The sequence below is a fragment of the Microcebus murinus genome, chromosome 2, assembly GCF_040939455.1.
Source record: "Microcebus murinus isolate Inina chromosome 2, M.murinus_Inina_mat1.0, whole genome shotgun sequence".
In the NCBI taxonomy this organism is placed as follows: domain Eukaryota; kingdom Metazoa; phylum Chordata; class Mammalia; order Primates; family Cheirogaleidae; genus Microcebus; species Microcebus murinus.
Genome location: NC_134105.1, coordinates 92,043,738 through 92,059,942, shown reverse-complemented (window position 1 = coordinate 92,059,942; position 16,205 = coordinate 92,043,738). Strand labels below are relative to the sequence as shown.

The 16,205-nt window shown below is 34.5% G+C and overlaps 1 protein-coding gene across 2 annotated transcripts in view; it reads left to right on the top strand.

The window, feature by feature from the left end:
- PHTF1 (putative homeodomain transcription factor 1) overlaps nt 1-16,205 on the top strand; it is a 65,162-nt gene that overhangs the window by 25,221 nt on the left and 23,736 nt on the right. For both annotated transcript variants that reach the window (XM_012778435.2, XM_075999998.1), the window contains exons 6-13: nt 3,583-3,739; nt 6,126-6,260; nt 7,237-7,396; nt 8,257-8,430; nt 8,530-8,619; nt 11,925-12,146; nt 15,374-15,502; nt 15,931-16,203. In XM_012778435.2, the coding sequence (XP_012633889.1) occupies nt 3,583-3,739; nt 6,126-6,260; nt 7,237-7,396; nt 8,257-8,430; nt 8,530-8,619; nt 11,925-12,146; nt 15,374-15,502; nt 15,931-16,203 (1,340 nt within the window). The remainder of the gene's footprint in view (nt 1-3,582; nt 3,740-6,125; nt 6,261-7,236; nt 7,397-8,256; nt 8,431-8,529; nt 8,620-11,924; nt 12,147-15,373; nt 15,503-15,930; nt 16,204-16,205) is intronic.

Below are 16,205 nucleotides of genomic sequence, written 5' to 3'. Positions count from 1 at the left end.
TGTTTTACCACAATCTTACCAGCATTATTATAATTTAAAAAAAATTGTTATGTAATTTGATATGTAAAAAAATATTTTTATTATTGAATGTGCATTTTCTTAGTCATTGTAAAGGTCAAGTTAAATATATTTTACACATACTTGTTAAAGAATTTATTCCTTGTTGATATATATTACATTATTTACATTAAATTTTCATATATACCATAGTCTCTTTCTGGACTACATGTTCTGTACCATTGATTTGTCTGGGTAGTCTCATGTCTCTACCATACTGCTTTAATTCCTATAGCTGTTTAATGTGGATTAACACTGAGCAAGACAAGTATTCCTTTATTATTCTGCTTTTTAATATTTTCCTTTAGGCTTTCTTGCTTGATTATTCTTTCCAAAATTGTTTAGTTTTATTTCATCATAATCATAACAAAACAGAACCTAAAAAACAAAACCAACAACACTGGACTTTGAATTTTAATTCCCCTGAGCCTCCCCTTTCACCAACACATATACATATAGATATACTTTTGGAGGGTGGGCAGAAGATTGACTTCTTTACAATATTCGTTTTCCTATACAAGAATATGATATATCTCTCCTTTTAATCAAGACTTCTATTTTATCCCTCAGTAAAGCTTTGTTGGATTTTTTTTCTTGTAAGACCTGCTTAGATCTTGTTAAAGTCAATTTTTTTTATTGTGATAAAATATACATAACATGAAATTTATCATCTTAACTATTTCTAAGTGTACAGTTCAGTGGCATTAAGTATATTCATACTGGTATGCAACCATCACCACTATACATCTCTGGAAATTTTTTCATCTTCCCAAACTGAACTCCATACCCATTAAACAATAACTCTCTATTCCCCCATACCTCTAGCCCAGGTGTCCTCAAACTACAGTCCGCGGGCCACATGAGGGTGTTTTTCCCGTTTGTTTTTTTACTTCAAGATGAGATATGTGCAGTGTGCATAGGAATTTGTTCATAGTTTTTTTTTAAACTATAGTCTGGCCCTCCAGCGATCTGAGGGACAGTGAACTGGACCCCTGTTTAAAAAGTTTGAGGACCCCTGCCTAGCCCCTGGCAACCACCATTCTACTTTTTCTGTGATTTTGCATACTCTAGGTACCTCATATAAGTGGAATCACACAGCATTTGTCATTTCATGACTGGCTTATTTCACTTAGCATAACATCCTCAAGGTTATCCACATAGCATGTGTCAGAATTTTCTTCCTTTTTAAGGCTGAATTATATTCTATTGTATGTATATGCTACCATTTGTTCATCTATCTACTGATGGACACTTGGGGATTTCCGCCTGAAATTAAAATATTTTTGGTTTTTGTTGCTTCTGAAGATACACAACTTTGTTTTACGGATTTTAACTAGTTCTTGCTGTTACATTTGAAAGCTATTCATTTATATATAAAATTATATATAAATTATAATCAGCCACTTCATTGAACTCTTTTTCATTAATTCTAATAGTTTTTCAGTGCTTCTCTTAGATTTTGTAATTATACAACCATATTGTTGGCAAATAATAAAAATCCGGTCTCATCCTTTCCTATACATTTCATTTATTTTTATTGAATTAGTCAATATTTCAGAATACTATTAGGTAATAACAGTAAAAGTGGTCATCCTTGTTTTGTTCCTGATTCAGGATGTCTTCATTAATACATCATGTACATTGATTTTACTTACATAGTCTTTAGCATGTTAAGGAAATATTTTTATATTCTTAGTAGTTTTGAAGAGATTAGCATTTAAGATTAATTACAAATCGGGAACAAATGTTGATTTTTCTTTCAATGGAATACTTTTTTACTGTTATCTGGAGTTGGGCCAAACTTAACAGGTTAAGGGCACAGTCCTCCCCAAGGCTGTACTCCCTTCAGATACCAGCCTCAAGTTTAGGAGTCTGAAAGGATCACTCTCATTTCTGACTAACTGGCTAGAATTTTAGGGGTTCCCCACTTACTACCTCAGGTTTAATAATTAGATGGAATGACTCACAGAACTCAGGAAAGTGCTGAACTACAATTACAGCTTCATTATAGCAAAAGGATACAAATGAGAAGAGATGCATAGGGCAAAATCTGGGATGGTTCCAAATAGGATGCTATTGTTCTGTTGTCCTCAAGTAGCAATATGCAGGATATTGCCACCCAGGGACACTCACCTGAGCTTTGGTAACTAGAGTTTTTATTGAAACTTCATTGTGTATTCATGATTGATTGCATCATTGGCCATGTGGTCAAACTTATTTTCCAGCCTCCTTCACTCTCCGGAGGTCTTCTGATACAAAGTGGCTCAAAGTCCTGAAACTCTAATCATATAGTTGATCTTTCTGGTGTGACTAAGGCCTCATCCTTAGTTAACTCATTAGCATAAATTATCAAGTGTGGTACAAGCGGCCCACAATGAATAACAAAGATTTCTGTCAAGTAGGAAATTCAAGGGTTTTAGACATTATCTCATAGGAACTGGGATCAAAGGCCAGCCAAATTCTTTATTACATAACTTTCAGTTGAGATTATTTGTACTGATGTGATCAAAATTACATTATATTAAATTATTAGATTAATTCAGGTCAGTCAACAAATAGTTAAGCCTACTATGCCTGTGCCAAGTGTTTTAGGTGCTGAGATAGATTTCCTACTTTTAAACTGTCCTTGCATTTCTAGCATAAACCCTACTTGGCCTTGGTGAATTATTCTTTTGTTATAGTGTCAAATTCATTTTGATAGTATTTCAATTATTTATTCAACAAATATTGAGTGCCTAGCCTATAGCATTGAACAAAACAGACAAAAATACCTACATTCATGGTGCTTACTTTTGAGTGGTAAATTTATATCTACATTCGCAAGTCAGCAAAGTCTGTAGTTACTGTTTTGGTGCTGACATTGGGGTGTTTGAGTATCAGGATTTATTAGGGCATGAAATGAATTTGGTAACTTTTTCTCCATACAGAAATAGTTTACATATCACAGAATAGTTTATGTAACAATAACCATTACGTTATAGTCTGAAAGAGTTCATCTATTAAATTGTCTGTATATGGAAATTTTGTGGAGATAATTTTTGATAGTTTTCCATTTCTTTCATCATTTCTTTGACCATTTTATATACATATATAAAGAGGCGATATGGCATAGTAGTTAGGAGTGAGGTCTGTGGAGCCTGACTGCCTGTGTTTAGAACCTAGTTTTGCTAATTGCTTTCTGTACAGCCTTGGAAAATAGTCTTCCTTGAGCAGCACAGCACTTCAAAATGTGTGTTTTATAACAGCATCTTGTTACATTTTGTTGGAAACCCTTTTGGAATATCTAGATTATCATGCTGCCAGAAAAGCAGATACTTCTAATACATTATTCTTCACTTGCTAAGGGATCTAGGACTTTGGGTTTTCACTCAAAGCTAATGTACAAGTGGATGGGTTTTATAGAAAATTATTGACTTGTGTGCTTTTTTAATTGATAGATTTTTGTAGAAACAATTTATGTAGTTATCAGAATTAATTTTAAAGATGAGCTCTAATGTTTTACATGTTAAAACCTCTTCTTTTCAGTTATAGCGATCATCTTATATTTGATGATGCCTATTGTGAATATAAGTGAAGTACTTGGACCCTTGTGCCTTATGCTACTCATGGGAACTGTCCACTGTCAAATTGTGTCTACACAGATAACAAAGCCGTCAGGAAACAATGGAAATCGGAGAAGAAGGTAAAAGGAGAAATTATACTGTAGTATATTTTCAGGAAGAGGTATTATAGAGATAGATAAAATCTTTGATTAAATAATTTAACATCTTCCTATTTTGTGTATTTTTGATCATTTTTTGCCTTATAAAAATGAATGCTTTACTTTTCAGTTTTCTCCTTGATGCTAAGATACCATGTTATGGACTTTTAATCCTAGTTGAGATTTTGTCATTTATTACAGTTTAAAAGGAAAAATTTCACATTATTATTTTTTAATATTTTTATTTCAGAATATTATGGGGATACAAATGTTTTGGTTACATAAATTGCCTTAGTACCGTTTGAGTGAAAGTTATGTGTGTCTATCTATCACCGAGATAGTGTGCATTGTACCCTTTAGGTGTGACTTTACCCATCCTCTCCTCCTCCCTCCCACCTGCTGGATTTCCGATGAATGTTATTTCCATATGTGTACATAAGTGTTGATCGATTAGTTCCAATTTAATGGGGAGCACATGTGCTGTTTGTTTTTCCATTCTTGTGATACTTTGCTTAGAAGAATGGTCTCCAGTTTCATCCAGGTTAATAGAAGAGGTATCAGTTCGCCATTTTTTTTATGACTGAGTAGTACTTCATGGTATATGTATACCACATTTCCTTAATCCATTCATGTATTTGTGGGCACTTAGGTTGTTTCCACTTTTTTTCAATTGTGAATTGTGTTGCTATAAACATTAGAGTGCAGATGTCTTTTTAATAGAATGTCTTTTTTTACTTGGATAAATACCCAGTAGTGGGATTGCTGGATCAAACTGGTAGGTCTCCTTTTAGTTCTTTGAGGTATCTCCATACTGCTTTTCATAGAGGTTGTACTAGTTGGCAGTCCCACCAGCAGTGTATAAGTGTTCCTATTTCTCCATGTTCATGCCAGCATTTGTTGTTTTGGGACTTTTCAATAAAAACCATTCTCACTGGAGTTAAATGATATCTCATTGTGGTTTTGATTTGTATTTCCCTGATGATTAGAGTTGTTGACCATTTTTGCATATGTTTATTGGCCATTAGTATATCTTCTGAAACATTTCTGTTCATGTCTTTTGCCCACTTTTTAATGGGATTGTTTGATTATTTTTCTTGCTGATTTGGGTTCTTTATACATTCTGGTTATCAGCCCTTTATCAGATGTATAGCATGCAAGTATTTTCTCTCTTTCTCTGTAAGTTTTCTATTCACTCTATTGATTCCTTGGCTGTGCAGAAGCTTTTTAATTTGATCAGGTCCCATTTATTTTGTTGTCACTGGGATTGCTTTTGGAGTCTTCTTCATAAATTCTTTGCTTAGGCCTATGTCTATAAGAGTTTTTCCAACATTTTCTTCTAGAATTCTTATAGTTTCATGCCTTGGGTTTAAGCCCGTTATCGATTGTGAGTTGATTTTTGTGAGTGGTGAAAGGGTACAGATCTTGTTTCAGGCTTCTACACATGGCTATCCAATTTTCTTTGAAATTCAGTCTTAATCAAAATTTGGTGAAAATTAACTATAAACAAGGATCTTGGTAGGTTGGGTTAGTGGTATCAAAATTTTACCTTTCCTCAAAGGTGTATAATAAGAGTTGATTTCTATTTGGTCTAAACTTTTAACAAAGATTGATTTTGACTTTTTTACATATTGAATTCATGTCATGTTTTTATTGATTATATGGTATATGTGAATTTCGGAACTGTTGAAGATTTCTTAAGTATACACAGCATTGTCTTCCAAAAGTTATATTATCTTTTCTGAGAATATCTCTAGATTTTTTTTGCTCCGATAAGCAATTACTAAATAAGAATTTTTCATTTGTTGCAATGAATTTCAAATATTTTTAAATGTTATTTTCAAAACTTTTAACAACAGATTTCTTATAAATTCAATTAAATTGATATGTTTTCCAAGAAAATCAAGTGCTATGCTGTGTCTCATTGGTGCTTATAAGATATATCTTTTAATTGCATAGGATATCAATAAAAAAGTGATCAGTTGCTATTATTTTTTTGTTATTCTACTAAAATGTGTGAAAGGGGTATATTCCTGATGTCCATACTTAAAGAAATTGCTCCTTCTGCTAGTGGTGTTGAGTGTGCCTGAAAAGACTCTTGATCATGAAAGTGAAAATCTTCCTTTTAGTAATGTTTCTGGATAGCAGTTCTATTTCTTTAATGATGTAACAAAATGATAGTATAGGACTTTGGTTTGAAATCTGTTTCTGCCCTTAAATCAGAAATGTTCTTGCATAATTTATCTTCAGTATATGAAGTTAACTCTAGTTGATTTTAGGTAGATATTTGTCAGTATAATTTTCTGTAGTGATAATTTGGGCATAAATAGAAAAGGTCTTGAATAATCTGAAGTTATTTCATTTTTTGTAGAAAATTAAGAAAAACTATAAATGGTGATGGGAACCGGGAAAATGGAAATAACTCCTCTGATAAAGTCAGAGGAATAGAAACTTTGGAATCTGCACCCATTATTGGTGGGTTTTGGGAGACACTCTTTGGCAACAGGTGGGTGTTTTAACATTGCAATTTTTACTTGATTTTGTATTCACATTAGTGTTTATAGAATATATAATATGATCAGGTCATAGGAGTAAGTAGTGTAGGCATGCTATCACTGTGGTGTGATTTTTAAAGGTTCTAGAAGGATGCTACATAGGAACCTGGTGTTGATGGGCTGTAGAACAGAAAGGGAAATGAATTAAAGACAAATTTTACCTTATTCATGGTTTTGCCAGTTGTGACAGCACTAATATTATGACTAAAAAAGTACTTTGTCATTTATTAATGATTGTGACTTAAAGTTTCTTTGCAGTTACTTTTTTGAAAATGAAGTATGTTCACATAATTTTTTAGGGTTAAGTTTAACCTTGTAGTTGAAGTGTTTGAGTTCTTTGTGTTATGAATATTGTGCTGGGCACTGTGCATCCCTGTTCTAAATAATTTTACTGTCTAGTTAGGAAGACAAGAGTAGCAGATGTGGTACAGTCACAGTAGTGTAAAAATATTATGAGTGGTTACATGCTCACTAAATGCCATGTAGCTTAGCAGATGGAATGATTACTCTGGGGAAAAGTGGTCAGCAGGAGTTACAAAGGAGTTGAGAGTTACTGGGCTTTGAAAGCTGGGTAGTATTTTCATAGATAGACAGAAGAGAGGAAGATATTCTGTGAAATTATATGAGGTAGGAGTTGGTATTGTGTTTGAGAGGATAAGTGGAAAGGACTATGAACCTACCTTTTTGCAAAACTGAAAAGTACAAGCTCTCTCAGTTAATTGACATGAGTCTTTGAAGAATAGATTCATATTCTCTATGATTATCTGTGAGTGAACACTGTCATTTCCTAAAGGTCTGAAAAATATGGTTCCTAAATTTTCTTGATTTTTAGACTACTATATCGTATTCCTCAGAAGAAAATGATTTCATGAAAGATGTTATTTTCAGAAAACTAGTTAGTAATTATTTTTCATTTCTTAAAAATAGGATTAAAAGAGTAAAACTAATATCTAACAAAGGGACCGAAACTGACAATGATGCAAGTTGTCTCCATCCTATCATTAAGAAGAGACAATGTCGACCAGAGATGAGAATGTGGCAAACAAGAGAGAAAGCAAAATTTTCAGATGGAGAAAAGTGCCGCAGGGTAAGATTTAGAATGGGTATAAGTATAACAATCTTTTCTTTCTCATATAAAATTTTCCTGTTGTTAGCCCCTGGTAGCAAGACAAAATAGATACTAGTAGGTTTATAAATTTGTCCTAAAACAGATAAGTAAAACCACAGGATATGAAAAGAAAATATCACATGAAGACTAGAAGTTAGTCTTAAGATTTCTAGGACTAGAACTTGTTACCAGTTTTGCTACTAATCCAGCCTTACCAGTAGACTCATAGATTTAATAAAAGAGATTGGTGTAGAGGCTACTGTGTCATATTCCAGAGAAACAATGTTAATATAGTAAGGGCTTGGGATACTATTTTCTAGGTAGGTAGAGATAGTCTGCTCTATGTCTAAAACTAACTATATACTTCATAGTCTCGAAGTGGTTTCTTATTTGTTAGACTGTGGCATTTAGTCTAATATTTATTGAGCTATTACTATAACCAGGCATTGTTCTAAGTGCTTTACATATATAATACTAATTTCGTTTTTTTCAACAACCCTATGAGATAGGTGCTTTTATTATCGTGACTTTTCAGATGAGGAAACTGAGCCCCAGAGATATTTAGTAGATAGTCCAAGTTTATTATGCATATCTAGTGTAAGTAAAAGAGCTGTGATTCAGGCTTAGAATTTGACCCAAGTCTTAGTTTTTAACTACCAAATAATACTATGTCATCATTTAGACCATTTAAAGTCAATATATTTCTTTATCCAGATCAAATACATAGGTTTGTTTAGTTTACTGCTTGGTAGTTTTTACACAATGTTTTGCTTTTACACATACAGCTTGTTAGAGTATTTTGGGTTGTCCTCTGTGAAGATATTGTGTTCTCTTTGTAGGAGGCTTTCAGACATTTGGGTAATGGGATTTCAGATGATCTGTCAAGTGAGGAAGATGGTGAAGCACGGACACAGATGATATTACTGCGTAGGAGTGTGGAAGGGGCCTCAAGTGACAATGGTTGTGAAGTTAAGACTAGAAAGTCAGTAATTTCAAGGCACCTAAACTCTCAGGTAATTTTTATTTGAGTTTATAAAAGCATAGCACTAAATTACTGAATAGTAACAAAATATTTAATTTGTTTTTCTATTGTTTGGTTTGATTTTGGGCAGGTAAAGAAAACCACTACAAAGTGGTGTCATATTGTACGGGATTCAGATAGTCTGGCTGAATCAGAATTTGAATCCGCAGTCTTCAGCCAGGTAAAGTATCCTTTATAGAGATCATTGTTCATGGTGTATTTTTGAGTATAATAACTTTATCCATCCATTTTTTTTTATTGGTTGCTCTAAATTAGTGTTTATATTTGTCTGCCCTTCCCCTGCCTCTAATCCATCTACTTATCTGGCAGTTTTTAATGACTACTCACTCAGAGAATGAATTCTTTTTCATTTTGACTCTACTCTTAAAAGTCATAGGTGATGCTCAGAAAGAGGTTACTTAATTCCCTAAGTGATGAGAAAGTTACTTAATGTTCATTTGGAATGTGGGGATTTATTCTTAAGCATCATAAATTGGATTGACACTGATTAAGACAGATTTTTGAGAAAGGTTCTTTGAAAGATGGGGGAGTAGTAAATCTCATCCTGAAAGCTAATGGACATTTTGTATCATTTGGAAAATTACAGTTCACAGGTGAGCAGAGTAGATGGTGGTATGATTTTTGTTTTGATTGACAAGACAATTGTGGTTATGGAATAACTTCATGTTTATGTGTGTATTGCAGGAGAGCTGCATTGCCTGTCCTTTTCTTTGCCTAATTATCCATTAACATGTGAGGCTGAGTCCCTACACATGGTTATGTCTAAAGTCAAGCTTGCAGTATTTAGTTAGTTAGTAAGCTACATTTGCCATTTATTTAGTTTTTTTTTTAAGTATATAGATTTGGGAGTGCAAGTGCAGTTTTGTTACATGGATATATTGTGTAGTGGTAAAGTCTGGGTTTTTAGTGTACCAATCACCCAAATAGTGTACATTGTATGCAATAGGTAATTTTTCCTCCTTCACTCCCTTCCCACCCTCCCACCTTTTGGAATCTCCAGTGTTTATTATTCTACTCTGTATGACCACACGTACCCCTTGTTTATCTTCCACTTAAAAGTAAGAACATGGTGATAGTTCATTTGAGTCACTTCACTTAGGATAATGGCCTCCAGTTTCATCCAAATTGCTGCAAAGGACATTATTTCATTCTTTTTGATGACTGAGTCATACTTCATGGTGCTTATATACCACATTTTCTGTATCTCATCATCAGTTAATGGACACTTTGGTTGATTCCATAGCTTTGCTATTGTGAACGGTACTGCAATAAATGTACAAGTGTGAGTATCTTTTTGATATGATTTCTTTTCCTTTGGGTAAATACCCAGTAGTGGGATTGCTGGATTGAATGGTAGATATATTTTTAGTTTTTTGAAAAATCTCCATACTGTTTTCCATAGAGGTTATACTGATTTACATTCCTACCAACAGTGTATAAGCATTCCCTTTTCTCTGCATCCTTGCCTGTTGTTTTTTGACTTTAATAATGGCCATTCTGACTAGAGTAAGTTGGTATTTCGTTATGGTTTTAATTTGCATTTCTCTGATGATTAATGATGCTGAACATTGTTTTCAGATGTTTGTTAGCCATTTGTATGTCTTCTTTTGAAAACTGTTCAGATCCTTTACCTACTTTTTAATGGTGTTATTTAATTTTATTTCAGAATATTACAGGGGTACACAGTTTGGTTACATATAATATATGCCTTTGTATCGCCTAAGCTAAGGCTACAAGCATGCCCTTCCCCCATGCAGTGTGTTCCTCATCCATTAGTTGTGAGTTTACCTATGCTCAGCCCCCCCCCCACCAGTACCCAGTGAATATTACTACCATGTGAACACCTTAGTGTTGATCAGTACCAATTTGATGGCAAGTACATGTGGTGCTTGTTTTTCCATTCTTGTGATGCCTCACTTTGAAGGATGGGCTCAAGCTCTATCCAGGATAATGTAGGAGGTGCTAGGTCACCATTGTTTTTTGTAGTTGAGTAGTATTCCATGATTTTTTTTCTTGTTGAGTTGTTTGAGTTCCTTGCAGATTCTGGATGTTAGTCCTCTGTCAGATGCATAATTAATGAATATTTGCCTCTCATTCTGTAGGTTGTGTATTTACTCTATTGATTATCTTTTGTGATGCAGAAGCTTTTTAGTTTAATTAAGTCCCATTAGTTTGTTTATTTGTTTATTTTAGAGACAGAGTCTCACTCTGTCACCCCAGGCTACAGTGCAGTGATGCAATCATAGCTCACTGTAACCTGGAACTCCAGGGTTAAACCTTTCTCCTGCCTCAGCCTTCTGAGTAGCTGGGATCACAGTATCTGTCACCACATCTGGCTAATTTTAAAAAATTTTTTGTAGAGGGGAGTCTCACTGTGTTTCTCAGGCTGGTCTTGAACTCCTGGGCTCAAGTAATCCTCCTGCCTCAGCCTCCCCAAGTGCCAGGATTACAAATGTGAGCCACCGTTTATAGCCTCATTTGTTTATTTTTGTTTTTATTGCATTTGCTTTTGGGGTCTTAGTCGCAAATTCTTTGCTTAGGCCAGTGTCCGAAATAATTTTTCCTAGGTTTTCTTCTAGAATGTTTGTTGTTTCAGGTCTTACATTTAAGTCTTTAATCCGTCTTGAGTTAATTTTTGTATGTGGTGAGAGAGACGGGTCCAGTTTCATTTTTATGCATACGACTATCCAGTTTTTCCGGCACCATTTATTGAATAGAGTGGCCTTTCCCCAGTGTGTGTTTTTGTCTGCTTTGTTGGAGATCAGTTGGTTGTAAGTATATAGCTTTATTTCTGGGTTCTCTATTCTGTTCCCTTGATCTATGTGTCTATTTTGATACCAGTAACATGCTGGTTTGGTTACTATAGGCTTGTAGTATAATTTGAAGTTAGGTGATGTGATGCCTCTGGCTTTATTCTTTTTCTTTAGCATTGCTATGGCTATTTGGGCTATTTTTTTCATTCCATATGAATTTTAGGATTATTTTTTCTAATTCTATGAAAAATTACATTGGTATTTTGATAGAAATTGCATTGATTCTACAGATTGCTTTGGACAGTATGGTCATTTTAACAATATTGATTCATCCATTCCAGGCAGTCTCATAATATTTAGAGTTGAGGACACTGTGTCAAAAGATTCAGCCAAGCCAATTGAGTAGCTCATCTGGGTATGCTTACAGGAGTCATCCCATGCTAGAACACCTTAGGTGAACAATCCCATGACTTGGCAATAACTTCTTAGAAGGAGTCCTTTGAAAATCCTCTTCGCTAGAGACATCAGAGTTTAACATTTAAATGTTAAAATGTATTATTATGTGAAGGCTTGTGAACAAATGAATACATGGTGATAGACTTATGAAGGTTGCCGGCCATTGCCATATATAACTTCTTCTAATTTTATTTCAGATATATAATTCTTTTTAAAGATGAATAAAAATTTTTTTTTGTTCTGTTTTCCTTTAAAGGGCTCTAGATCTGGTGTGAGTGGTGGCTCTCGAAGTGTCAACATGTCAAGAAGAGACTCAGAGAGCACCCGCCATGACTCAGAGACTGAGGATATGTTATGGGACGACCTGCTGCATGGCCCAGAGTGCCGGTCATCTGTCACCAGTGACAGTGAGGGGGCCCGTGTGAATACCCTTCACTCAGGGACCAAACGCGACCCCAAAGAGGATGTTTTTCAACAGGTCTGTGAACACATGATAATAATTGATAACATTTACTGTGTACTTACCATGTGTCAGGCACTGTATTATCTCATTTAACTTTACACTAATCCTATACAGTAGATAATGTTGTTATCCCCAATTTAGAGGTGAGGAAATTGAGCATAGTTTATAAGTGAAGATGTTAGGATTAGAACTCAGGAATTAGTAATCTAGAGTTGCCCTAACCCAAATTTTTCTCCATATCACTTTTCTTCATTAATTTCCTAAGAATGATCCTTAATGTTCATTTTATATTAGCAAGGTTGTTTGACTGGTATGTCTGCTTTATATCTTCATAAACATCAGAGTATTATATATGAATTACTAGGAAATGGCTTTGCTTGCTTCTCTAATGCACAAATCAAGTGATGTTTTTAATTTCAGGTTTTATATTGATATGAAAAAATCAGATATCTCTTAGAAGGTATCAGCCTTTTAACTAGATTCATTCTGTATCTGTAGAAATTTTTTAACATCTGTCACCTGATAATAATAGTTCCTGTTTCTTAGGAATATTGTGAAAAAGCTAATGAAATAATATAAAATGTGTAGTAAGAGTCAGCGAATAAATGTTAGCAGTTTCATTAATATCTCCATCAGATGGACAGTTGGCTTCTACTCAAATACTTTGGGAGCTAGAGTGCTTGTTATTTCCTGAGACATCTTATTCCACTGCTGGATAGATTGAATGATAAGAAATGGTTCTCATATCAACCTTTCAGATATTTAGTGACAATGATCATGATCCTTCTTAGTTTTTTGTTCTTTAGGCTAAATATTTCCACATAACAGCTTGTAAATAATGGATGATGGATATATGTTGGTTTAATAATTGAATTTCTTTCTTTTTTTTTTTTTTTTTTTTTTGAGACAGAGTCTCGCTTTTTGTTGCCCAGGCTAGAGTGAGTGCCGTGGCATCAGCCTAGCTCACAGCAACCTCAATCTCCTGGGCTCAAGCAATCCTCCTGCCTCAGCCTCCCGAGTAGCTGGGACTACAGGCATGCGCCACCATGCCTGGCTAATTTTTTCTATATATATATTAGTTGGCCAATTAATTTCTTTCTAGTTATAGTAGAGACGGGGTCTCGCTCAGGCTCAGGCTGGTTTTGAACTCCTGACCTCGAGCAATCCGCCCGCCTCGGCCTCCCAGAGTGCTAGGATTACAGGCGTGAGCCACCGCGCCCGGCCAATAATTGAATTTCTTAATTCTGAGATACCATTGATTTAAGTTACACATTTTCATGAAAAAAATCCACTTTATTAAATGTATACAATTTTTAAAAAACTAGCCAGAAACAATATACATTTTCTCATTAAAGTTTTATGCTACTTTCTCTAATTTTGCTGTCAAAATTTGAGTATTCAAAATTTGAATATTCTTTACATTCAGTCTGAATATTCATCTAAATTATTAATACATTAGCCCTCAGTAGTTATAACCTCCTTAGTACTTTTGGGATTTGCAGTATAATTTTAAGACATATATAAAAATAACTGGGTGTGGTCAACTCACCATGTCAGTTGGAATTCATTTCCCAATTCCCCCTGCCTAACCTGTTCCTCTTCTTTTATTCTCCATATTTCTGAATACCACCAGTAATCTTGGAGTCATTCTTTACCCCACCCTCTCCATCATTTCTGTTGTCATGTTCTCTTGATTCACTGTCTAAATAGCTGCATCTGTCCATTTGTGTCTACCCTGCTTGGTGCAGGCTGTCTTGGTCTCTCATCTGGATCAATTTCATCAGCTTCTCTAGGCTTGCCTCCATTCCTTTCATTTTCCTCTCTACAGCCAGAATGACACTTCTAAAATACAAATGTGATCACACAGTCACCCTCTTTAAAATCCTTTGTTCTTCCTTCTGGATTATGTGCTTCTGTTCTTTTATTTGCCCTAATACAGTCTCATCTCTGACCATTCCCTCCCTGCTCTTTTTTTTTTTTTTTTATTTTTTTTTTATTTTGAGATGACATACAGGAACCTCCCTGCTCTTGACATGGTATACTTTAACCCAACTGAACTTCTTCCAGTTTCTGATATGTACCAGCCCTTATGTGCTTCTGGGTCTTTACACATGCTGGTTTCTTTGCCTGGGACATGGCTTTTCTCTAATAATCATTCCTTTGGCTCACTCTTTTTTATTTTTCAGGCAGGTCTTAGCTTGAGTGATACTTCCTTCAGGAAGCCATTCCTGTATACTTCTAAAGCCCTCTTTCCTTTCTTTACCATGCCATATAGTAACTCTATTTAATTATGTCTCCTTCAGAAGTCTGTAAGCTCCTTGATAGCAAGGAAGTCTATCTTGTTCTCCATTTTATCTACAGTGCATGAAACATAGTAGGTGCTTAATAAATATTTGTTGGATAAATTGATGAATCAATGAATAAAATCAATAAATGCTTATTGGCATTACACTAAACATTGTAGGAGAAAGAGAAGAAATATATTAAATGGTTCCTTTCTAGAAACTTATTTTAGTTTTGGGACAAGATGATTATATAGGAAATAGAGGAGGACACTGTAAAAGCATGGTATAATAAAATGCTAATTTGTCTGATACAGACTATATGTGTTTTTAATTTCAGAGAAGGGCAAAATTAGTGAAACTGTGGCTGTCTGAGAGGACTATTTTAAATAAAATGGATCTTCAGCTAGTACTTGAAAAAGAAGACATAATATAGCAGAGGGGGTTAGGGAGATGTTTTCATTGTGATTGTCTCTTGAGCTTTTCTAAATCTCACTACTTTTCTGTGTCCTGGTTAGACTAGAGACAGGCTTAACTCTTGTCATTCATGTGATATATAAGGACTTTTAGCACCTCTCCTATTTTACTTCCTGATTCTCCCACTATAATCTCATTGCTCTGGAAATACTTTTGTCCTTAATATCCGGTGAATATGCTAAGCTTATCATCACTTCCATACCTTTAGAGAGGAAAACAACCTTGGAGATCATGGAATCCTTTCTCTTCTCATTATAAAAGACATTTAGCCTCTCTCCAGGTAAGAAAATGGCTTAGAAAAGTAAAAAGGACTGTAAATCAGCATCATAGAGGTGATTTATTGGAGTGATGAGCTTTGTGAGAGAGAGAATACACTGATGAGATTGAACATTGGTGAATGTAGCCTGTGAGCTAGACAAAGGGAAAGAAACTAATGGAGGACAGGAAGAGTGGGTATAAACAGTTGTATATTTTTCTCTTCAGAACCATTTATTCTGGCTTCAGAACTCAAGTCCTGCCTCTGATCGAGTTAGTGCAATAATCTGGGAAGGTAGTGAGTGCAAAAAGATGGATATGTCTGTGTTGGAAATAAGTGGCATCATCATGAGCAGGGTAAGATTGAATAAGTATTCAGGTTTTTCAAAATAATATACTTAGTGATTGGGAGCTATTTTGTAAGAATCTACTTCATGATTAAAGCAATATGATTGCTTTTGAAACACAAATATATATATATGTATGTGTGTATGTACATATATATATTTAATTTTGTAGTCAGAGTCTTGGTAGTATATTTTTTTATTATACATGTTCTCTGTTAGGTTGAGATGAACAACATCAGTTGTTCAGATGTACTCTACAAATATTCTTTATCTCATTTAAGCATAGTTTTTAATAAGATCTAAAAGTCATAAATCTGTGCCATTTATATTTGTATTTTTAAAATGTGTTTTTAATAGTCCAAATAGTATGTGATAAATACTGCTTTGTAACTCCATTTAGCTGTGCAATAATGATGGAAATTTTAACTCAATTCCCAGGTTAATGCATATCAGCAAGGAGTAGGTTATCAGATGCTGGGAAATGTTGTCACCATTGGATTAGCATTTTTTCCTTTTTTACATCGACTTTTCCGTGAGAAGAGCCTTGACCAACTAAAGTCCATTTCAACTGAGGAGATCTTGACTCTCTTTTGTGGGGCACCACCTGTTACACCTATTATGATTTTGTCTATAATTAATTTTTTTGAAAGATTGTGTCTTACTTGGATGTTTTTTTTCATGATGTGTGTGGCAGAGAGAACATATAAACAGGT